We start from the raw sequence: 24,507 nt of genomic DNA, 5'->3' as shown, positions 1-24,507 counted from the left end.
TGAGCCTAGATGTGTTCCTACTGGGACTCAGTTTTGCATTTCTGTTCTTGTACTTTCTCAATGACAATAAAACTAAATCTAATCTAATATAACTTCATTTAGCCTAATATAATCTAATCTAACCTAATAAGAAGCACCCAAACTTGAAAAACAATGAAGTGATTTTACTTCATTCATTTACCTCATATACATCATATCAATATGAGCAAAAATGTGCGTGCTCGTGAAATAAAAGATAAAAAACATGTTATTGAATCACAAAGTGTACATTTACGACACACACACACACACACACACACACAGATACACACACATTCTGTCCTTCACGTCTCTTCTCTCGAGCAGCAGAAGTGCAATGCTTTAGAGAAATCTCAAATCAGGTCAGTGCACATGATTGGAGTCAGCTGAACAAATCACATAACTCATTTACATGTTCAACAAACACACACACACACGGACACACAGCCACACACACACACACACACAAAACACACAAACATACACACAAAACACACATACACATAAACAGAGAGAGGTACAATCATCCATAAAATGAGTTAAATTATGCATGTCGCGTGAGTTTGTGTACATGAGGTGTATCTCTCAAATGTGTTTTTTACACGTGTGTGTGTGTGTTTGTGTGTGTGTGAGAGACTTTAGAAACAGGGAAAACCTGGACTACCCTGTAGTCTCAGGGCCGACAAAATAAGTGTATAAATATTTTGCACAAAAGTGGACAAAAGTATTGGGACTCCTGCTCTCTCTGTCTCTCTTCTGAATTCAATAATTGAAAATAATCTTATTTTTCCTCTCTTGCAATAACTGCCTGTACTATCAGGAGAATAAGGCTTTTTAATAGATTTAGGGTGTACTCACACTAGGCCCGGTTTGGTTGAATCGTGCCGGAGCACTGTTCGGCCCCCTCCCCACTCCCCCGCAGGCCTGCACTCACACTGCGCTAAACGATCCGTGCCCGAGCACGCTTTCGTCATCAACAGGTGACTTTTGTTTTGAAGAACAGTATGCGCGCGCAAAACAATGGAGTTCAGGATTGTACTGTTGTTTTTGTTTCTCTGGAGTCGTTTTGGGCGTGCAAATACGCAACTGAACCAGAGATTCATTGATTGTGCAACACAGCGATTTACTGCTAATCGTGCTGCACGTGTAAGAAGGTTTTTACACAAGAAGCAGACGTCCAGGGAGAAATTTGCAGCTTTACTCGCGGACTACAATTCACGTTCATCAGTAAGGTAAGAGACGTACTTGCTATATACATAAATAGTGACCAAAGGAGCATAAAACTCAAGTAATAATAAAATGTGTTTGTTGTTTAGGACTTGTAGATAGTAGTCCTAATTTATTATGGGTAACACTAACCATTATGGTGCTCTTTAGAACTCTTTTCAAAAATATTATATGCAGTATTGTGTATAAAACGTCCTCCGTTTACAGTAGCGTCGCATCACTGACGTCATCTTGATCCGGGTTCAAGTGAACCGTGCTCGGGCCCACCTCTCCAAGCGGGCCCGGGCACGGTTCGGAGCAATCACACTAGCCAAACGAACCGTGCTTTGGGAGGTAACCGTGCCCGGGCACGGTTCGGATTGCCTAGTGTGAGTACACCCTTATACTATATACTAGATGTTCGTTAAATATTTATATAATTATGTGCTTAACATTTTAATTGCACTGCTGTAATGTTTTATTTACTGTTCATTTTTCAAGTTAAAGCAATGCTGGGCTTTGAAAATGTGGTATTTAATGTCAGGTTGTGGTGCTAATCGAAAGAAGTATATAGTCCACCAAAATGTTTTATTTATTGTTTTATTTTATATGAAGTTTTTTTTTTTTTTTTTTTTTTTTTTTGCAGAACCAAGCTATGTATATTAGTCTGGCCCTCTAAAACCGTTCCAATCTTTCATTTGGCCCCTTAAAAAACATAACTGCCCACCCCTGCACTAGAGTCTTATTCTATTGGCTTCTAAATATATTTTGGCTATTGGCTTATAAATATATATACTTCTATACTATACTTCTGGACAAGATGTGTGTGAAGGATTTTGCACATATGTACCTTTATAGTAGCTGAATGCATTTAGTAGAAGGGGCATCCACAAACATTGTATAGTGTATATTGTTAAATGCTGTGTGTATATATATGTATATATATATATATATATATATATATATATATATACATATATATATATATATATACCATGTACTATATACTATATATAATACTATATATGACCCCAATGGCCTTACTAAATATAATTGAACAGACCTGTCTGTGTGTATTTCTGTGTGTGTTTGTGTGCGTCTGTGTAGACTGTATAGTAGTGCTAGTTGTTTTTCTTCATTTACTCTGCTCCAATCAGATTACACTAGAGCTGACCCTGGCTAATTTAGCATCCATCCCGGCTGAAGACCCATATATACGCTGATCAATAGCAAAGGAAAACAACACGCTAACACAAGCACAAACCAGCAGAACCCCCTGCTCTCTCTCTCTTTCTCTCTCTCTCTCTCTCTCTCTCTCTTTCTTATATTTGTTCTACAGCACTGAAAACACAGCTCATATAATCATATAACCTTCTGCTGAGAATATGAAGTGTGTGGATCAAGTCTAGAATGGCAATATGACAGGGAAAATAGCCCGCACACACATTTTATATCACTTATCTTTAAAGAAGAGCAAAATACGACCATCAAGAACAGTTATACCAGCTGTTTAGTGCTGTATTCTACCCAACAGCACTATATACTCCTATTATGCTTAAAAAGAAATCAATACTCATTATTTCAGCAGCTTTTTGATGCATCATCTGCCTGAGACTACACAAACACTCATATGTGCATACACGTACTTACAGTGTATGCTATTATATATCATTCAGACAGCACAGATGTTAGAGGACTGGTATTAGCACAGGCAATTCAACAGGCCCCAGACTTTATGAGAGGCTGCTGCATTTGAATTTTATGAAATGCAATGAAAAAAAACTCTGCATAAAGAAAGGGAATGATGGTGCTCCATTCATTCAGTAGTTTTAGTATTAGTTGAGGATCTGGGAAAAAGGTGGGTTTATAAGGTCATTATCCTACATTTTGACCTCAGTAAATACACTCATTTTTAAAAGCAAATTTCAGACCCCACATTTTTGCAAAATCCGGCTTGCAGTTAAATTTTAAACGGATACAGCTCTGAAAAAAATAAGAGACCACTTCAGTTTCTGAATCAGTTTTTCTGATTTTGCTATGTATAGGTATATGTTTGAGTAAAATGAACATTGTTGTTTTTATTCTATAAACTACGGAAAACATTTCTCCCAAATTCCAAATAGAATTATTGTCATTTAGACCATTTATTTGCAGAAAATGAGAAATGGCTGAAATAATAAAAAGATGCAGAGCTTTCAGACTTTAAATAATGCAAAGAAAACAAGTTCATATTCATAAAGTTTTAAGAGTTTAGAAATCAATTTTTGGTGGAATAACCCTGGTTTTTAATCAAAATTTTCACATGCATCTTTGAATGTTCTCCTCCACCAGTCTTACACACTGCTTTTGGATAACTTTATGCCTGCACTCCTGGTGCAAAAATTCAAACAGTTCACTTTGGTTTGATGGCTTGTGATCATCCATCTTCCTCTTGATTATATTCCAGATTTTTTTCAATTTGGTAAAATCAAAGAAACTCATCAGAGCTGTATATAAATGATTACAGGTGTGGTCTTGCCAAAATGGGGACATAAAATGCTTTCCACTCTGAAAAATAATCTGCTGGTGAGGACAGCTGAACATTTAGGCCCCTAGACCAATTATATATACCAGTATATTTTGATAGTATATTATAGGAAAATTCACACTGAAACTGAGGATACTGACCTGCGCTTTCACACTGTGAAGGTAAGCCAGCAGCTTATTTAAGGGAACAGCAGTGTTATTTTATTCTTTATTCGGTTTATTGTTTAAGTAAAGGTCAGGTTTGCGCTTTGTAGTGCATCTGTGTGTTTACACCAGAGTAAAACAGACTGTAAAAAAATGGACGTCGTGTCGCTGTTCCCATTCATTTAATAAAAATGAAGCCAAAATCTCTTTCGCCATTTTGGGCGATCCTGAAACCCGAGTCTGCGCAGTAGAGACCAGAGGAGGGAGTAAGACTGTGGAGAGACAGCCTACTCATTTAAATAAACCCCGCCCCTGAGGGCTGCCTCCACAGGGCTATACACAGTCTATGGTTTACACCTTGGTCAGTTTGTGTGATGGATGTGCACGTGTGAGTGTGTGAGTGTGTGTCTTAGCAGCAGTGATTCAGCTTTAAGGAGGAGAGTAGTGTGTTTCAGATGAGTGTTTAGGTCTCAGCGAGGTGCTGGAGTGGATCACTTTCAGACGCTGTCTCTGAGTGGGCTTCAGTCATTTCAGCGCTGAGGGAAGTGTGAGGACATTACTGTAGTATCTGAGCGAGCCGGTGGAAACAGAGGGAGAGTGGAAATGTAACTGACTGAATGAGAGGAAAGCAGCACCTGAGGAGTTTATGATGGAGAGACAGACGAGAGAATCACGGTCCTCCACACCAGGGAACACACCGGTCGGGAATACACTATTAGGAGTGAATGGATGTGTGTGGGTGGGGAGGTAAAGCAAACGTATCATATCAGAGTCAAGTTGACATGAGGTCACATTTCATGAGTTTTAGGCAGTGGGATCAGTTATTAGCATGAATATGCTCTATGGACAGTATTTGAACCCTTTGGGATTACTTGGATTTCTGCATAAATAGGTTATTAAATGTGTTCTGATCTTCATCTATGTCACAACAATAGACAAACACACTCTGCTTAAATTAATACCACACAAAAAATTATATGTTTGCATGGTTTTATTAAACACATCATGTTAACATTTGGATTTAATAACTGGTTGACCCTCCTTTGGCAACACTATCCTCAACCAAACATTTCCTGTAGTTGCAGATCAGACCTGCAGAACAGTCAGGTGGGATTCTGGACCATTTCTCATTTCTCACAAAACTGTTTCAGTTCAGCAATGATGGGATATCTGGTGTGAATCGCTCTCTTGAGCTCATTGCACAGCATCTAAATTCGGTTCAGGAGGTCAGGACTCTCCAGAAGGCGTATTTATTTCCTTCTGTTGAAACCATTCATTCGGTTGTTGATTCACTTCTATGTTTTGGGTCGTTGTCCTGTTGCATCATCCATCCTCTGTTGAGCTTCAGTTCCGGAAAAATGTCTTGGTAAACTTGGGAATTCATTTTTCTGATGATGACCGCAATCTGTCCAGGCCCTGAAGCAGCAAAGCAGACCCAAACCATGATGCACCCTCCACCATGTTTCACATCAGGATGAGGTTTTGATGTTGGTGGGCTGTGCCTTTTTTTTATGACTCCACACATATAGCGTTGTGTGTTCCTTCCAAACAGCTCAATTTTGGGTTCACCTGTCCCCAAGTATATTTTGCCAGTTGTGCTCTGCAACACCCAGGTGCTCTTCTGCAAACGTCAAACGTGCAGCAATGTTTTTTTTTTTTTTTTTTTTTGGACAGCAGTGGCTTCCTCCGTGGTGTCCTCCCATTAACTATATTCTTGTTTAATGTTTTTCTTATTGTAGATTTGTCTCAAAATTGTTAGCATGTGCCAGAGATTTCTGTAAGACTTCAGCTGACACTCTAGGATTCTTTCTCACCTCGTTGATCATTTTGCGCTGTGCTCTTGCAGTCATCTTTACAGGACGACCATGCCTAGGGAGAGTAGCAACAGTGCTAAACTTTCTCCTTTTGTAGACCGCCTGTCTTACCGTGGACACATGAAGGCTGAACATCAAGGCTTTTAGAGATACTTTTGTCAAAACTGCTGTGTGTTTTTTTTTTTTTTTAATGGGGCAGGGCAGCTTTAACCAACACATCCAATCTCATCACATCCTGGTTTTAATTAGCTCTTAGAAAAGTCATTATCCTAGGGGTTCACATACTTTTTCCCCCTCACTGTGAATGTTAGCATGCTTTGTTCAATAAAACAGTGCAAACATGTCATTTTTTGTGGTGTTAAGTTTAAGCAGACTGTGTTTGTCTAGATCAGATTCATTCTTGTTTTCAATCCTGATATCCGATCCAGTATTTTCTGCTGATTTTAGCCCGATACAAAAACCCATCAATACAGATTTGTCATCTCTATTCACTGAAACACTGGGGATATTTAGCTTCAGCGCTCAGCTTCATGTTAATCTAGGTGTCGTCCTTCATCTGAGGAGCAGGTTTTCCTAACTATTGTTTAAAAGCACATATTGAAAATCTTTTACCCCAGAGGTGCTTTAAACACCTGAAAGGTTGGAGTGCTGATGAGTGCTGACATCAAAGCAAAAGTGAGAAAATGAGAGGGGTCTGGCCTTTATTCCCAGAGCAGCACTTTAATCGGTTGTTCTTTCAGTTTAGCAGTTTTTGCAAGGAGAGATGAAAAGATCTGTTTCTGCTTATGGAACTATTTTCACTTTTCTGTTTTCTATTTAACTTCCAAATAATTAAAGAAAACATGCTCATCTGTGTTAACGCTTTAAAGCTTAAGCCATCAAATAATTGAGTTTGTTTATTTTTTAATTAATTAATGAATTATATTGTATCATATTTAATACATATGGAATGTTTGCTCTTGTTTTTTTGTTCTTAAATAAACACAAGCATACACTGGACTGCTAAAAGTCATGGGACAGCAGTATGTTAAATTATCATGAAGGGTTGCCACAAGGAAGTTTAACCAGTGGCCGATATGCTCATGGCAAGGCGAGATTAATTATCTCGCGATTCTGAGCTAGGCCTGATAGTTGTTGCCAAAAAAAAAAGAGCCAGTAAGATTGATGTTGAACACACAACTCCAGCAAAAATCAGTGCAGGAGCCCCACACACATATACTGCAGTTCACTGCAGTGTTTTAAGCTGTCATGAGGCATGGCAAAAGTCATGGTCACACTTACTTTTTGGTATGTCAGCGCATAGAACACAAAAAAGTTTCCAAATTATTTTTTTTTACCTTTTTTCAGGAAAAAAGATCCAGCTAGAGGTTATGTTTTTTTTTCTTTACCATATTTTTCGGATTATAAAGCACACCAGATTATGAGGCACGCTGTTAATGATAGTCTTTTTTCTGGCCTGTTTTTATACAAAAGATGTACCGGATTAAAAGGTGCATTATGTGACACTGGTAAGAATGCACACTTGAATTAAAGGATGAAGGATGTCGCCATGTTTTTCTTCTTATTCAGCAGGTCTAGCCATTGGGGTGTGCTTAAGTAAACAAAACCATAATTTGTAAAAAAAAAAATAATAATAATAATAAATAATAAAAATAAAAATAAAAAATGAAACAAGCACTGGATATGGATTTTTTTCTCCTAAAAAACATTTTTTTTTTGATTGAGTAAAGCACTTGAAATTATTTACAATAATCTTAGAATTCCAGTATTTTGTCCAAGAGTGAGCGCTAGCCATACTAGCAAACACTTAGCCAGCCCCAGTTAGCAGCGCTAACCAGCCCTGATTAGCAGCACTAGCCAGCCCTGGCTAGCAGCGCCAACCAAACCCTGTTACCAGCACTAGCCAAACACGGTTAGCAGCGCCAGCCAGCAGTGGTTAGCAGCGCTAGCCGACCATAGTGCTAATAAATGCTGCCCAATGTTGCAGATGTTTTAAATACACTTGGTTTTAAAAGTTTAAAAGCATTTATAAAAGCATCCACACCTTTGACTTACAATGAAGTGTGTGTGTTTATGTGTGTGTGTGTGTGTATGTATGTGTGTGTGTGTGTAGTAAGAGCGGGTAATTTCACAGAGGATGAATGGGTAACTGTTTACTACGGTCAATTTTAACTGCAGTCATAAGCAAACTAATCGCCGCTGCTTTACGGCCCAAACACACACACATGTAATCTAACAATGAGACAAGACACTCTGCTCCTGTGCAGTCATTAACAGTGCATCATGCATTTACGACCTTCACATGCACCATTAAGCTCAACTCAGCCATACACACACACACACACACACACACACACGCGCAAACACACACACACACACACACACAAGAAAACAAGTGAAATACAAAGTCCATCTACTCTCTAACCTTCGAGGCACAATTCTTCACTCCCACGCAGTGACGTCCGCTGTCTGTGCCTGGGGTCGGTCCAGCTGGACCATCCAAAAATCTTTACAGACTAACATGAGTATATTTGAGAGACTTTTTTCTGCCATTACATTAAAAACACTGACAGGTGAAATGAGTAACATTGATGATCTGGTTCCAGTGGCACCTGTTAAAGCAGCAGTTTGTACGTTTTGGGGATTTGTGGATTTAGTTAATAGATTGTTGTGTGTGTTCATTTTGTTAATTTATGAACCACTGTCAAATTAAGAGAGCAGTAACATCCAACAAACCTACCAGACCACTCTTGTTTTAGAATTAATATATTAGATGTTGCAGGAAAGGTCGTCTTACAACACTAATACCATTATTTGCGTAATTTGTCCCCAAACACACACACAAATACTGCGGCTTTTCCTTGCTTTTTTTATTTTTTATTTTTTTTAAGAAGAAATCTTAGATACTGCTGCTTTAAGGAGTGGTATCTGCATATTAGGTATAAATTGAGCACTTGGTTGGTGTGGCACAGTGGATAACACCACTGCATGCCAGCGAGCTACCACATCCCACTCATGTGGGAGACTGTGGTTCAATTCCCAATCTGGGTGACTATACTACACTACACCAATCAGAGTCCATGGGAAAGACTCCTAACACTATATTGGCCCAACTCTGTAATAGTAAGAACCTTGTAAGTCACTCTGGATCAGCTAAATACTGTAAATGTAAATGTAAAATGTTAGTTGTGAGGGTTGACGTGTTGTAAGCGGGAAATAATAGGCAAGTGTAAGAATCTAAGACACGTTGTCATGAACCAATTTACTGTAATTACTGAAACAACTTGATCAGAACATATGCAATTGTATGCAGTGGTCAGTAGGGCTGCAGCTATCGATTATTTTAGTAATGGAGTACTCTACTGAAAAATCGATTCAATTAATCGAGTAATCGGATAAAACATAAAATAAGACATTGTACTTAATAATGAATGTTTAATTTAAAAATTCACAACATACATTTACACATTGCAAACACAAACAGAAATAAAAAAAAACACAAAATAGACGTAAATACCACAAGTAATAATTTAATCCAGGTGTGGATTTTTAACTAGTGTAAACAGAACTGTTCCAAAATACACCTACCTATCTCAATTGTACTTCGCTGGTGGTGTTCCATAGACAAATTCTAAAATTGTTCTTTAGCTCTGAATTACTGGGCTAAGAATTTAACACTGCTGTGCTATTTGCACAAATAAAACAGGAACAAACTGCCATGATATTCCTAGCATTCTAATTCACGGGTTGATGTAGACACAGTGCTTTTCCTGATCGACTCATTTTTTTTAATTGTTTGTTTTATTAGCTACTGCAGACAATGGAGACTGAAAAAGAAGTATTGTATTTCACAAAGGAGAAGAAATAGTACATTTTAGCAAAAGGACACCTTTAAGCCAGCGTTTTAAATGTTATGGCTAAAGGACGTAAATATTATTAATGATTTCTTGATTATTGGGCAGGTGTTGCAAGATAGATTAACGCCACTAATCTTCAACAAATTAAACATTTAACCATACAATTTAGGCAAAAAGCCTGTTAAATACCCACATGTATAATGCTCCTCCAATGAACGTCGCCTCGCTTTGCCAAACATTCACACAAAGCAATCCAGACTGTTCTCATACAGAGTTCCCCAATGGTGGAACAAACTACCTTTTACTACCAGATCAAGAGAATCTCTCACTATATTTAAGAAACTCCTGAAGACAGAGCTCTTCAAAGAGCACTTACTCTCCTAACACCTCTAACACACTAACTACTTCTAACCTCATTTCCTTCTTCCCCTCCTTTAGTCCTCTATCCCATTATTTCCCTCTGATCTCCTTTAGGCCCTATCTAAAGATGTTTTTACCTTTAACTTCTATTACTTTTGTACTTTACATTTGGCAGACCCTTTTGTCCAAAGCGGCTTACAATAGTGATGTAATGTAATGTAATGTAATGCATTAATGTATATATTACAGCAATCATGCTGAATATATTCATGCTATGCCTTATGTTGATTATTGTTGCGCTCCTTTTCCAGACTGCACTTGTTGGGCCTGATAGACCTAGATCCTCATTCTGCCTCATCAGATGAGTGATGAGGACCACAAGCTGTTACACCAGCATGCGCACTACTCACTCACTCACTCACTCACTTATTCCCTCACTCACCCACCCAAACACCCACCCACCCATTCAAACGCACCCAGCTGCATTTGCATGATTAAGCTGAAGTAATAACTTTGGGCAATGGAGTTGAGCTTCATTAGCGATTTTAGTTACTGTGGTTAAACACTCTCTACAGCGTTCTCACTCTGAAAGGCCTCCTGCATTATTCAGCAGCCCAGTTAATGTAATTAAACATGCAGTTCCAGTCACTGACTTTCTGCCTCCCAGGCCTTCTCCAAGGCTACCTGTCACCACTGAGGCAGCAGAGAGAACGAGAGAGATCGAGAGAGAAAGAGAGACAGAGAGAGATACAGAGAGAGAGACCTGCCATTCTGCAGTTCTCCCAGTAGAGGGCACCTGCTGACTGCAGCTCTACTTTAGACATGTCTGTGTGTATCTACAGTGTGATGGAACAGGTGGAACTGTTGGATGAAATCTAGACTGATATCTTATTTTAATACAGTACTGTTTTTTTTTTTTTTCTAGTGGCAGCACTGCAGACAGACCGGCTGTGTAGTTTATGATCATATGATTATTGATGTTTTATGTATAATGATGGGCTTTCCTGTATCAGTGAATACTGTATGATTGGAGGCCAGAGCTGTCACAAGCATATCTTTTACACAGAGAAAGAGAGAGAGAGAGTGAGAGAGAGGGGTGAGATTGAGGGAAAACCGGGGGTCTTGATAGTCCCAGTATGATAGAGCAGTTCAATCATTATTCTGTTAATTCAGTCTGCAGCTGAAATTACATATTGATTTTTTTAGCCGTGCAGCACAAGAACCACAGAGTTAGGAAAATGCAAACCTCTGCCTTTTCTCCTATATGTCACACATGCTCACACAGACACACACACACACACACACACACACATACACATACAGCCTTGCACAATTGTAGGTTATTAACATGGTTAACTGGGTTAAACCACACCCATGTTCATATTCCTGCTATAAACAGAGAGAGAATGCTATTAGATGTTAATATATGTAGGATTGATTGTTCTATTACATTACAATTATGTGTGTTTATGTAGACTGATCAATTTAACAGTGTTTTATTTAAAATGTTTTTACATTCTATTTTTTTTCTGTAGAACGCTCTAAAAGTTTATGGTAACACTTTACTTGGATTGGTCCATTTGATGGCTTCATTGATGCTCAGCTAACATTTAACTGCATGTCTATTAAATGCAATTGAACTGAAAGGTGAAAGTAAATGATTCTCTATTCAATGTAACCCTACAACCATCTCTAACCCAAACTCTAATCCTAACGTTTTAGGATTGGGTTTAGTGTGAGATTTAAGGTTTGTGTGCTCACCTATTCATTTGTAGCTCCGCCCCCTTGTTACCTGATCTCAGGTGTTTCCTATTTCCTGTTAAAAATAGTAAACAGTCCTCCTCCATGTTAAAAATAAATAGTCCTCCTAGTTCCTAAGTTCCTCATCAGTGGCTGTACGTTGTTAAGGTCAGTCAGGTTTTGTGTTCCCATGTTTTAATGTATTCCATGTTTTCTTTTGTTTCAGTTCTTCCGTTCTTTGGTTCTTTGTTTGTTTATTTTGTGTTTCTTTAATAATTACAAAAGTGTGTCCTCTCTTCATGTCTACTTCCTGCTCCTACCTGACATTCAACATACAGTAGGTGTAAGTTACATTTAATAGACATTCATTTGAATGTTAGTTGAATGATAGCTGAGCATCAACAAGGCCATAACATTGGCCATCCAAGTAAAGTATTACCTACTTTATAACTTAAACATTATCTGAGTTACGTATCGTGCCGGAACTTAACAGAACCAAACTGAATTTAACATAATTAATAGTTCAATTTAGTTGAATTCAACTAAGCCCCAGTAAAATTAAATGGATTGAACAAATTTGAAATGAAGCAAATTTGAAGGTAACTGAATTGAACTTAATTAAACATATCTGAACTGAGTTAAACCAAATTCAAATGTTTGATCTGATCATAACTGAACTCAACTAAACAGAACTAAATGAAATAGAACAGAAGTGAATTGAACTGAAATTGAACATTTTGATTAAATGATCTAACTAATCTTAATTGAATTGACTTGAATTGAACTGACGTAAAGTAATGAGAGGGATGGAGGGATGAGGGAGGTGGATGTGTGTAATGTGTGATTAAACATTTACACACACACACACACACACACACACACACACACAGGCTTCTGAGGAGCAGGTGGGGACAGCTGTAATATTCCCCCACTAACCACCACAGTTAGGAAACTAGGACACAAATCCCAGCAGAGCCACGCTCACTTTAAACACCTCTAACGTGTGCATGTCTACGTGTCTGTGTGTGAGTGAGAGAGAGAGAGAGAGAGAGAGAGTGAGAGTGAGAGAGTGTGAAAACATGGCCAATGCTCAGGGACAGACAGACAGCTCGGAGTAAGCGAGGGATCGTTGCCAGATGTTGGCTGCTCTTTCCTGGCCTTTTAAACTCTCACTGCTGCTCCGAGACGCCCAGGGAGAGACTGTGACATTAAAACAGTTGTATGATAGTGTCTCTTTCTCTTTCCCCCTCTCTCTTTTTCTCTCTCACTTCCTCTTCTTCCTTCTCTCTCTCTCTCTCTCTCTCTCTCTCTCTCCCTCTAGGATAGCTGTGCGCGAGTTTTGCTGTTCCGAGGAGCGAATAAAGAGATAAAAAACTACAACAGCCAAACTGCCTTCCAGGTGAGAACAAAGCCAGTGCTCTGCTCTGAAGCTGCGTGATGCTCCCTCAGACAGTCTGAACCTCTCACTGCAGGCTGTCTCTCTCTAACACGCCACTGATTTAACCACTGGGCCACTTCTGCCCTTGATTTGTTGACACTAATGCTTATCATGTTTGATGAATTGATATTTAGGGGGGCTGGGACTTTCTGAACGCTGTCAGCCTCTCTGTGGAGAAGCCTGAATAACCGTTTCAGCAGGAGCCGGTCTCAAGACGTGCCAAAGCCTTTTTTTAGACGCTGACATCATGACCCAGAGTGAAGCTGCCGTAACCCAAAATCTGAACCAAGCGGTGATCTTATCATGGTGATGAAAGCTCAAAAGGCTGGGATTTTAAAGCGGCAGCGACACAGGAAAGGGACTTTTCCTTTAGGAATAGAATCCACCCTATGCACACCTTAATAAAGCCATTTTTTTATTATAATAAATCCAAGAAAGTATAAAATCTATAGTATATAAATCTAAGTTTAGCATTTATTGTTTGTAATAAATAAAACAGTTTTTACATGTGTGTGTGTGTATATATATAAATCTAGAGATATCTGCATGTAAATGTAGGAGTTATGTATGATTTATATTTATACCTCATTCTCTCTCTCTCAATTTGCCTGGTTATCTTTCACTCTACCTCATTCTGCCTCACTCTACCTCAGTTTATCTCATTCTTACTCATGTTACCTTTCTATACTTCATTCTGCCTGACTCTAGTTCATTCTGCCTCACTCTACCTCAGTTTATCTCATTCTTACTCATGTTACCTTTCTATACTTCATTCTGCCTGACTCTAGCTCATTCTGCCTCACTCTACCTCATTTTACCTCATTCTGCTTCACTCTTGGCTTTCTTTCCTCTGCCTCACTTTACTTTACTCTACCTCATTCAGCCTCACTCTACCTCAATTTACCTTATTCTCATTTTACCTCATTCTGCCTCACTCTACCTCATTTTTACTCAGTCTACCTCATTCTGCCTCACTCAACCTCATTTTTACTCAGTCTACCTCATTCTGCCTCACTCAACCTCATTTTTACTTAGTCTACCTCGTTCTACCTCACCCTGCCTGGCTCTTTATTGCTATACTTCGCTCTGCCTTCCTCCGCCCCACTCTACTTTGCTCACCCAACTCTGCCTCATTCTACCATGCTCTCTCACTTTACCAATCTCTACCTCACACAACCTAGTACTACCTCATTCTGCCTTACTCTTCCTCACTTTACCTCATTCTCACTCTACCTCATTCTACCTCACTCTACCTCACTTTACCTTATTCTCACTTTACCTCATTCTGCCTCACTCTACCTCACTTTACCTTATTCTCACTTTACCTCATTCTGCCTCACTCTACCTCACTTTACCTTATTCTCACTTTACCTCATTCTGCCTCACTCTACCTCACTTTACCTTATTCTCACTTTACCTTATTCTCACTTTACCTCATTGTCATCCTACCTCGCTCTACCTAACTCTGCCTTACTTTACCTTGCTCTGCCTCACTCTACCAAGCTCTGCCTCACTCTATCTAGCACTACCTCACTCTAACTCATTCTGCCTCACTTTACTTCACTTTACCTCATTCTCATTCTGCCTTATTCTGCCTCACTCTACCTTGTTCTACCTCGCATCACGTCCCGTCTGGTTATGTAACGTGAGCACAGTCTGCAGTGTGAAGAGCTCCCTCTGTTGCTGCACGTGGGTAATGCAGTTTGGAGGTTTCTGATATTCACAATGTTCTCACAGCTCTTTCGATGTGTTGATCATAAAAACAAGTATCACGATTACGATATACGATAAAAGTACAATTTAGCATACACCCCTAGTAAATGCCATAAGCATACTGATGGTAGTGTGTTTTATCTCAGGCATGGCACACACAGCTCTTGCTCTCTGCCTGAACCCGTGCTCCAATTGACATTGACACAGATTTCCAGCACAGATCAAAGTTAATTTGTTTGTACACAGGGAGGGGGGAGAGCAACATGGCGCTGCTGCACAAACCAACAGAGGAGCCATTAGACAGCTGCCAAAGTCAGATGCAGCCCTTTAACGAAGAAAAGCTAATTAGCCCTCATGTTCACACTGAACAACTGAGAAAGAACAGAGAGAGAGCGAGAGAGAGAGAGAGAGAGGGTGAGAGAGGGAGCCGGAGTGAGGCAGAATGTTAATTGCGCTGCTTATTTATGTATCGTTTGTGTGACTCTGCCATGTTTCCATACCAACTGTAAACTCATGCTTTTCTCTGCAGTCGCACTCCCGTAACCTGTGTTCCAGGATGCTGTGTTCTAGTTCATAAAAGCTTATCAGACCTACAGGGTTGTGTAATTCAGATATTACGCAATGTTGTAATAGGTGTGATCATGTGACCGTCTGAGTGGAAGTGTGTGGAGTAACTGGTTAGAGAGGGTTTGAACATATTAGAGTAATTGCTCTTTAGTAGAGTTCTTGCACAATGCTGTGGAGGTTGTGTACCTAACTGTAAGTAAAACAGCATTATGTAGAACTGTTATCGGATGTACTGCTATCGATGCTAATAGGTGCACCTCCAGCTGTACTGTATAGCCTCAGTCCACATGCTTAAATCAGTTCAGATGCTGCTTCTGTTTGTCTCAGCTTGTCAACAAATGCACGTGTAAAGTGTGTCTGTTATGCCATGCACAAAGTACATGACTCTCTGAGTCATCAGAGTGTTAGACCCTTCACACAACAGACTTTTTCTTTTAATGAAAACAAGAAGTATATGTATTAGGACTAAGTGTAAATTTGGATTTAGAGCCGCAAAATGGTCCAGGTATAAAACCTGCTAAATATGTGCCAGGAGCTCTTAGCAAGACGTTCTTAGAGCACATCTTTCAGGAGTTCACACACAGCAACCGATTCAGAATTTGCCACAATAATACCTCAGTAATATCAGTGTCCACTGTTGGGCCCTTAACCCTCTCTGTTTTAGGGGCCCTGTAGAATGGCTGATGCTGATATCTAAGCCTGGGATTCTCAGCAAATTAAGAGACCACTTCAGTTTCTGAATCAGTTTCTCTGATTTTGCTATTTATAGATATATGTTTGAGTAAAATTAACATTGATGTTTTATTCTATAAACTACAGACAACATTTCCCCTAAATTCCAAATAAAAAAGGTTGCCTTTAAGGCTTTTTATTTGCAGAAAATGAGAAATGACTGAAATAACAAAAAAATGCAGAGCTTTCAGACCTTAAAAAATGCAAAGAAAACAAGTTCATATTCATAAGTTCAAATCCAAATTTGGTGGAATAACCCTTTTTTAATCACAGTTTTCATGCATCTTGGCATGTTCTCCTCCACCAGTCTTACACACTGCTTTTGGATGAATTTATGCCACTCCTGAAGCAGTTCAGCTTGGTTTGATGGCTTGTGATCATCCATCTTCCTCTTGATTATATCAGTATATATATATACTGATTATATAACAGTAAATGTGGTTGTCTTCTAATTTTTTAATTTTTGTCTTTTGGTTTGTTCAGGTGGCTATCATAGCTGGAAACTTTGACCTGGCAGAAATTATAAAAGTTCACAAAGCATCAGATGTTGGTGAGTATGTGCTTATTTATTTGAGCAAAGTAAACCTTTGGAATGATTGAATTACATTTTTCCATTCCTTAAAAAGTCCAAATTAAACTATTGTAATATCATAGATTTACCCCTCTACAAATGATGAAATGTTTTTTCCTACACTATATGGATGAAAGCTTTGGGACACCCACTCATTCATATAGTCATTCATTCATTCATTCATTTATTCAATTATTCATCATAAAACCAATGCTATTAAAAAGAGTGTATACAACTTAAGTTTGAGTAACTATCTCTACTGTCCAGAGAAAGCAAGTGGGTTAGTGAGGTCAGGATGTTGGATTATTAGCAACACACCTTACCCTAAACTAACCAGCTCATCCCAAGATCATCAAATTTTGGAGAAAACATCATCATTCAGTGCTAGGGGTTTAAACGACTCTAATAGGGGTGGGCGATATGGACCTACAATAATATCAGAATATTTTATGGTATTTTTATGATAATGATACTCTTGGTGATATGATAAAACGTTGAATTAAAAAAAAAATTAAGAATGCACTCTTGCAACAAAAAGATAATTTAATTCTATTATTGCATTTAAATTGATATGGCACACCCCTAACCGAGATATAAAAAAATACAAGAGATTTATCAGATTTGTAACAGAAGTCAATGATTCAAGGATTCAAGGAGATTTTATTGTCATTCGCATCACATGTGGTACATGAGGTGGAACGGAATTGTGATCTCACGATCCAGTTTTACACCCAAAGAGCTGTTATTAAAATAGATATATAGATAAAAAAAAGAATACAATAAAAAAAGAATATACAAAATAGATAGATAAATACCCGAAAAGAATAAAAAATAAATAGAGAGTAGAAAGGTTCAGCAACATGAAGTCCAGAGTGCAAGTGTGCTATAGCAGCATGATAATGTGAATTAGAGCAGTGGAGATAAAGTGTCTCAGTGCAAGTAAAGTGACCATGTTGGTAAACAGTAAACAGTAATTTGTCCTTGGTGTCAGTGCAGTGTGTTGTTAAGTGGAGTTTAAGAGTCTTACAGCTTCCGGAATGAAGCTGTTTCTGAGTCTGGTTGTGATCCAGAATGTCATGATACTAATATTGCACTCTGTATATATATCCATATATCCAGGATTAAAGTAAAATAAATATGATGCTGGACAGATGTAATCTGTCTTTAGTAGGTATATAATGGGAAATAATGAGAAGAGTGTGAATTTTTCTTTTGCCAAAAACAGCAAAAAGTAGTACTTAGATGTGATAATTAGGGGTGGGTGATATGGCACGTTATTTCAGTTATAATATTGTTAAAAAATATTTAAAATGTCGGTGATATTATTGCGTACCATCCGATATGGCTGTACAGGAACTAGACAAGCATTTGCGCATATGTATCGGCAATAGGAGCAAATTAAAGTATCTGAATGCATATATAAAAAGGGGTGTCCACAAACATATATTTGGACATATTGGTGATATTGGGGTTTTCCAGACATGGATTAAGCCTTGTTTTAGACTACAAAACTTTTTAATTGGAGATTTTCTATTAAAAGGAAAATATAGTCCTGTCTGGGAAACTGCCCCATTGTGTATGTGGTAGAACATCACTGAGTTAACAGCTCTGTAAGGCTGGTGGGTTCAGCAGGCAGACACTGAAGGGGCACATCTATTAGTGTGAAATGTTGGCATCATGACAGAGAAGCAGCGTTCACCTCCCCAGGCTCAAGCAGATGTTGAGATCTGATTCCAGCCAATGATAGCCCAGCATCTCTCTTCTCTATAGCTTATCCTCTAAACTCAGGCTGAAAGCCACTGGAAATCTGGCTCTCAGAGAAAGGAAATACGGTGTTTTATCATGAGAATTCAGTGATGTTACACTCCTTTCCTGTATCTATTACCATGGTGCTCTCAATCTCTGATTTCCTTTCTTTCTCTACATCGTTCACTCCGAAAGAGAGAGAGAGGGAGAGAGTGAATGAGTGTGAGAGAGAGAGAGAGAGAGAGTGAGTGTGAGTGAGGGGTCTCTGTGTGTGATTGGACGTTTGGCCTTTTCACTGAGGATGGATGGCGAGTGGAGAAGAAGATTTAAACCCATTTTAGAGAGAGAGGGGCCTTGAGTGGATGTCTTCACTTCTTATTTGGCCTCAAGAGACCTTACTGCACAATTTAGATACCAGCAACAAACTTTGGTGTTGTTCTGTACACGGTTTGCCTCAGAAAAACACTGCTTTAGGTTTTAATGAGTTAATGCAACTCTGATAGAAATATTCATGCAAATGTATTTTTAAATGTTTTTTAAATCTGTTTTTTTAAATATTAAACATAATATAAATATTGCAGTTGAATAGACCAAGAGAACATTTTTCTTCTGTAAAGAAATTTTTCTTTTTTTTTTTCATATAAACTCAGAAAAATTACACTTTCCTGCAAGATAAGATAAGATATTATTAGAAAAGATACAGTAGGCTAAAGCACTGCCACTGTGTTCGGGAGATTGCTGATTTGCTGGTCCCGGTCATGGAGCTTGCCATCGGCTACCTGAGCCCCAAGAGAGCACAATTGGCCTTGCTCTCTCTGAGTGGGTAGATGGTGCTCTCTGCCCACATTACTCCAAAAGGATGATGTCCATACAAGGCGTCTGTGAGCTGATGTATCATAACCGAGTTGCTGCGCTTTCCTCCGAGCGCACTGTGATGCTACTCGACAATGCTGCATCAGCATCAGTCAAGTCAAGTCAAGTCAAGAGGCTTTTATTGTCATTACATCTGAGTACAGGTACACAGTGTGATGAAATTACGTTCCTCCGGAACCATGGTGCAACATAGAACCACAAGCAATAGACAACATAAAGGGCAGGAGTGACGACAGTGCAACATAAAATTATAAAATTATAACACTAAATAACAATAAATACAATAAATACAAAAGACGAGACAATTTAAAGACAGGACAGTGCAGTACCGATACGGTATAATAAAGTGTATAGTTGGGATAAGGTGCAGAAATGTGTGACATACTGTAACATATAGAACATATATAATCACAGCAGTTACTGAGGTAGAGTTTATAGTTTTTAAGAGTGCAGCAAATAAAGTCATGTCAGCCTCTGTGTGCTGACTGGGTGTGTGTGTGGGTGAAGTTCAGTTCTTTGTGAGTGTAAAGGGGCGGGTGTACAGTTTAGTTTTGTGTAAAGGGGGGGGGTGTACAGTTTAGTTTTGTGCGAGTGTGTTGGGTGAGTGGTGGGTGGGGTGGGGGTTCAGTTCTGTCTCTGTGCGTTGAGAAGTCTGACTGCCTGGTGGATGAAGCTGTTGCAGAGTCTAGTAGTGGAGGCTCGGATGCTCCTGTATCTTCTGCCGGACGGCATCAGAGCGAAGAGTCCGTGTGAGGGATGGGTGGGGTCGTGCACAATGCTGGTGGCTTTGCGGATGCAGCGTGTGGTGTAGCTCTCAGTGATGGAGGGAAGAGAGACTCCGATGATTTTCTCAGCTGTCCGCACTATCCGCTGTAGGGTCTTGCGGTCTGAGGTGTTGCAATTCCCAAACCAGACGGTAATGCAGGTGCTCAGGATGCTTTCTACAGTGCCTCTGTAGAACATGGTGAGGATCGGGGGTGGGAGATGTGCTTTCCTCAGTCTCCGCAGGAAGTAGAGGCGCTGCTGGGCTTTCTTGGTTATGGAGCTGGTGTTGAGGGACCAGGTGAGGTTCTCTGCAATGTGAACACCGAGGAACTTATCCACAATTTCCACAGCAGAGCCGTTGATGTTCAGCGGGTGGTGGACACCTGGAGCTCTCCTGAAGTCAACAACCATCTCCTTGGTTTTATCCACGTTAAGAGATAGGTTGTTGGTACTGCACCAGTCCGTCAGCCACTGCACCTCCTCTCTGTATGTTGACTCGTCGTTCTTGCTGATGAGGCCAACTACAGTTGTGTCATCAGCGAACTTGATGATGTGGTTTGAGCTGTACTTTGCAGTACAGTCATCAGCAGCAGTTAGAAAAGAGACCATGGCTGACTTCACATGTGTCAGCTTGCAGTCACATGAATTTGGGAGAAAAATGGGAGAAAATTTGAAATAAAAATGTAAAAAAAATGAAAAGATACAACAGGATAAAATAAGATTTTAATAATCCCTGACTGTTAAGATATAGAATGTGTACAGATACAGAAAAATACGTAAAGATGTAGGAAAAATATAATTAATAGAACTGAAATAAAGATAGAAAAGGCATTGAACATAGAATAAAATAAGTAAAAAAAATATCATCATACCAAGATATAATATATACAATACAGACAGAGAAACTATTATAACTAGAAAAGTGTTACATGTACAGAGGTACAGTCTGCAGATATGAACAAGGATGTAAAGTTGAAATGTACACAGCAGTGCAGTATTGTTATGTAAATTTAAATAGAGTACAGTACTGTGTGTAAAAGAGCATGGGTTTTACACATAAAGGCCTAATATATAAAGGTGTCAGATGTGTATTTGCTATACGATATGTTCCACATGGTTTAGGCAAGTTCTTTGTTTGGCAATAAAAATTCTCTTTGAAAATGACTTAGAACATAGGACTTTTGTGGTTTTGTGTTGGTCACATAACCAGCTGTAAATTCTCATGAAAATGATCTGCTCTAGTCATAAATGGGCTCATTTAGACATTACCCAGGCTTTGCAAACAGGGGCTGAGGGATAAATCTGGGTTATGTCCCGTACAACTACTCTAGACATTTGTGTTCACACATACAGATTTTCTGAGTAATGTCCAGAAAAGGTCTGGGTTACTGTACATGTGTGTAATTGTGATGTATATGTTGATTTTCTGTTCAGTGTAAAAATTACAGTTTTGTTGGCATTTAGTGGTTTAAATAGGTTCTTAAGTTACCCTTATTTTCTCTAGATAGGTTCTCCCTTCCCCTCCTCCAGAATCGTTTTGTTGATGCACTGACTGTAAACCTAATTCCACATAACTCAAGCCATATATGTGTAAAACTCTCTAATACTCCTCCAACACCTCAGTCCTAATGATTCTTTTACTTCAGACACTCCTTCTGAACCTGAACAAATGCACGTGAACAGTTCTCCACAAAGGGTTTGGTGCACTTAACATGACTCGTGCTTACTGCAGTGATGTAAAACTGAATTACACTCGCAGGACTATACAAAAAATATGAATATGAAAAAAGATGTGAAAGATTTTAAACTGCATTCCATCTCGAATGCGGTCAGTTATGAGCACTGTATCTTTTAAAAAAGCTCTGGCACAAACACTTAGTCTAAGAACTGAAAACTACAGAGACCACTTAGCAGCAGATGATGGCAGGTGGCATCTTCAAGCTGAAAGCTTGCCAGTGATGAAAGGGTGCATTAGAGTACTGTAGTGACTGACAGGCTAAGCACACAAAATGCTCTGTACTTAAAAATGGCTTTTATGGACTGACTCACAGCTTTGCAGTCAGCCATGAGTAAGAGAGAGAGAGAGAGAAAGTTAGAGAGAGAGAGAGTTATAGAGAGAGAGAGAGTTAGAGAGATTGAGTTAGAGAGAGAGAAAGAGTCACAGAAATGAAAAAATGGGTGCTAAGACCACTAAATGGTTACAGGCATTAGCGCCACCAGTCAAATAATGAGGATTTTCTCTGCAGTGAGATGGAAATTCCTGCCTGTTGCTCTGACTGGCAGAACTGAGCTGTGATCACCACCAAACTTACTGTATGCGTAGTAGAGTTTTGAATATCTATGTCTAAGGCATGTTCTTAAACTGTAACTTATAATGACTATATTTGTTAAAAATGTTAGGATTGAATAAAGGATATTAATATACACTGCCTGGATTTAAGTAAGTAAATGATGTGGGGTTGATGCTGCAGTTGGTCTGCAGGTTTAGGTTCAGCAACAGTATGTGCTGAAAGAATATAGACCAGGTTATTCCATCAATGGATTTATTCTTCCCTGATGACACAGACTTATTCCAAGATAACAATGCCAGGATTCATGGGGCTGGAATAGTGAAAGAGTGATTCAGGGAGTATAAGATCATTATTTTCACACGTGGATTGAGAGAGTTCACTACAGAGTCCAGATCTTAACCTCATTGAGAATATTTGGGATGTGCTGGAGAAGAGCTGCTTTGTGCAGTGGTCAGACTCCACCATCATCAATGCTGCTGCAAGATCTTGGTGAAAAATTAATCCAGCAACACTGGATTGAAATAAATCTTGTGACATTGCAGAAGCTTATTAAAACAATTCCACTGTAAATGCGTGCTGCACTCAAAGCTAAAGATGTTCCAACTAAATATTAGTGTGTGAGATACAGCTCTGGAAAAAAATAAGAGACCACTTAAAAATGATGAGTTTCTTTGATTTCATCAAAGATGAATATAATGGAATATAATCAAGATGAAGATGGATGATCACAAGCCATCAAACAAAGCTGAACTGCTTGAATTTTCGCACCAGGAGTAGCATAAAGTTATCTAAAAGCAGTGTGTAAGACTGGTGGAGAAGAGCATGATGCCAAAATGCATGAAAACTGTGATTAAAAATTTGGGTTATTCCACCAAATATTGATTTCTCTATTTGTAAAACTTTATGAATGTGAACTTGTTTTCTTTGCATTATTTGAGGTCTGAAAGCTTTGCATCTTTTTTTGTTATTTTAGCCATTTCTCATTTTCAGTGAATAAATGCTCTAAATGACAATATTTTTATCTGGAATTTGGTAGAAATGTTGTGTGTAGTTTACAGAATAAAACAACAGTGTTCATTTTAATCAAACATATACCTATAAATAGCAAAATCAGAGAAATGGTTTAAGAAACTAAAGTGGTCTCTTAATTTCCGGAGTTGTCTTTAGTTAGATTTGCACTGGAGTTAAAACCGGATATGGCTAAAAAAGCAATGGAAGCCTATGACCAGTAGTTAGGATTAATTGGAGGCCTACATTCAGAGGTTTGGGAGAGTTGCTAAACCCTTGCTAAACAGTTTGAATCACTTTTATCTATAAGAAAAGATATAAGAAAGCTCATAAAAAAACTCATGATCTCGTAACTCACCTTATAAGCAAATCTATTTGGGATTGCATCACAACTGAACACAGTTCAATGCATGTAGACCTGCAGTATTTATGGCATTTATTAGTGGTCATACTGTACGTTTTCATTGCTTCTTAGCTATAGTATATTATCACTTAGTGCCAAAATAACCTTTTTTACATTTTTAAAGGTAAAAATGTTTTGATGTGTTAATTTTTTTTTAACGGTTGCTGGGAAACAATATGTTAATGTCTGTCTGTTTTTATCTTTCAGTGCCTTTCAGGGAAACGCCCTCCTACACAAACCGCAGGCGTGTGACTGGAGGCGGGACTCTGACATCATCACGCTCGCTGCTTCGCTCCGCCTCTGACAACAACCTGAACGGGGATCCTGGCCCCACCCACTCGCCCGTGCCCTCTTTGCGAAGTCTGCCCCCTCTCGCGCCGCCTGGAGGAGAGGCGGCGGATGGCAGTCTGCAGAGCACCGGCAGCTCTCGCTCCTCCCACTCCCGCTCCCCCTCCCTGCACCGCGTCACCGAGGAGCCCGACACACACGCCCTGCGCCGACACCCCCCATACACACACAGCCACAGCCGCGGACGCCTCAGGTGAGTAGTCAGACCAGAAACACGCTGATAACAATATTTAATACAAATATTTGCTCAATATAATCTGTATAATATATACAGATCAGCCATAACATTAAAACATTAAAACCACCTGCACCCAGAGAACTTTAAGTCCTCTATATTGTGTGATGGGGCCTCCATGAGCATCATTCATTGGTCTTGGGTGGCCCATC

At 39.1% G+C, this 24,507-nt stretch overlaps 1 protein-coding gene across 4 annotated transcripts in view; it reads left to right on the top strand.

Moving 5' to 3' along the window:
* Positions 1 to 24,507, top strand: part of shank3a (SH3 and multiple ankyrin repeat domains 3a) — a 475,306-nt gene that overhangs the window by 303,847 nt on the left and 146,952 nt on the right. For all 4 annotated transcript variants that reach the window (XM_049483671.1, XM_049483669.1, XM_049483670.1 and 1 more), the window contains 3 exons: positions 12,987 to 13,064; positions 16,599 to 16,665; positions 23,980 to 24,313. In XM_049483671.1, coding sequence (XP_049339628.1) covers positions 12,987 to 13,064; positions 16,599 to 16,665; positions 23,980 to 24,313 — 479 coding nt within the window. The remainder of the gene's footprint in view (positions 1 to 12,986; positions 13,065 to 16,598; positions 16,666 to 23,979; positions 24,314 to 24,507) is intronic.

The sequence above is a fragment of the Astyanax mexicanus genome, chromosome 9 (genome assembly GCF_023375975.1).
Source record: "Astyanax mexicanus isolate ESR-SI-001 chromosome 9, AstMex3_surface, whole genome shotgun sequence".
NCBI classification, from domain to species: domain Eukaryota; kingdom Metazoa; phylum Chordata; class Actinopteri; order Characiformes; family Acestrorhamphidae; genus Astyanax; species Astyanax mexicanus.
Note: the sequence above shows the minus strand (reverse complement) of the source record. Positions and strands in the feature narration are given on the sequence as shown.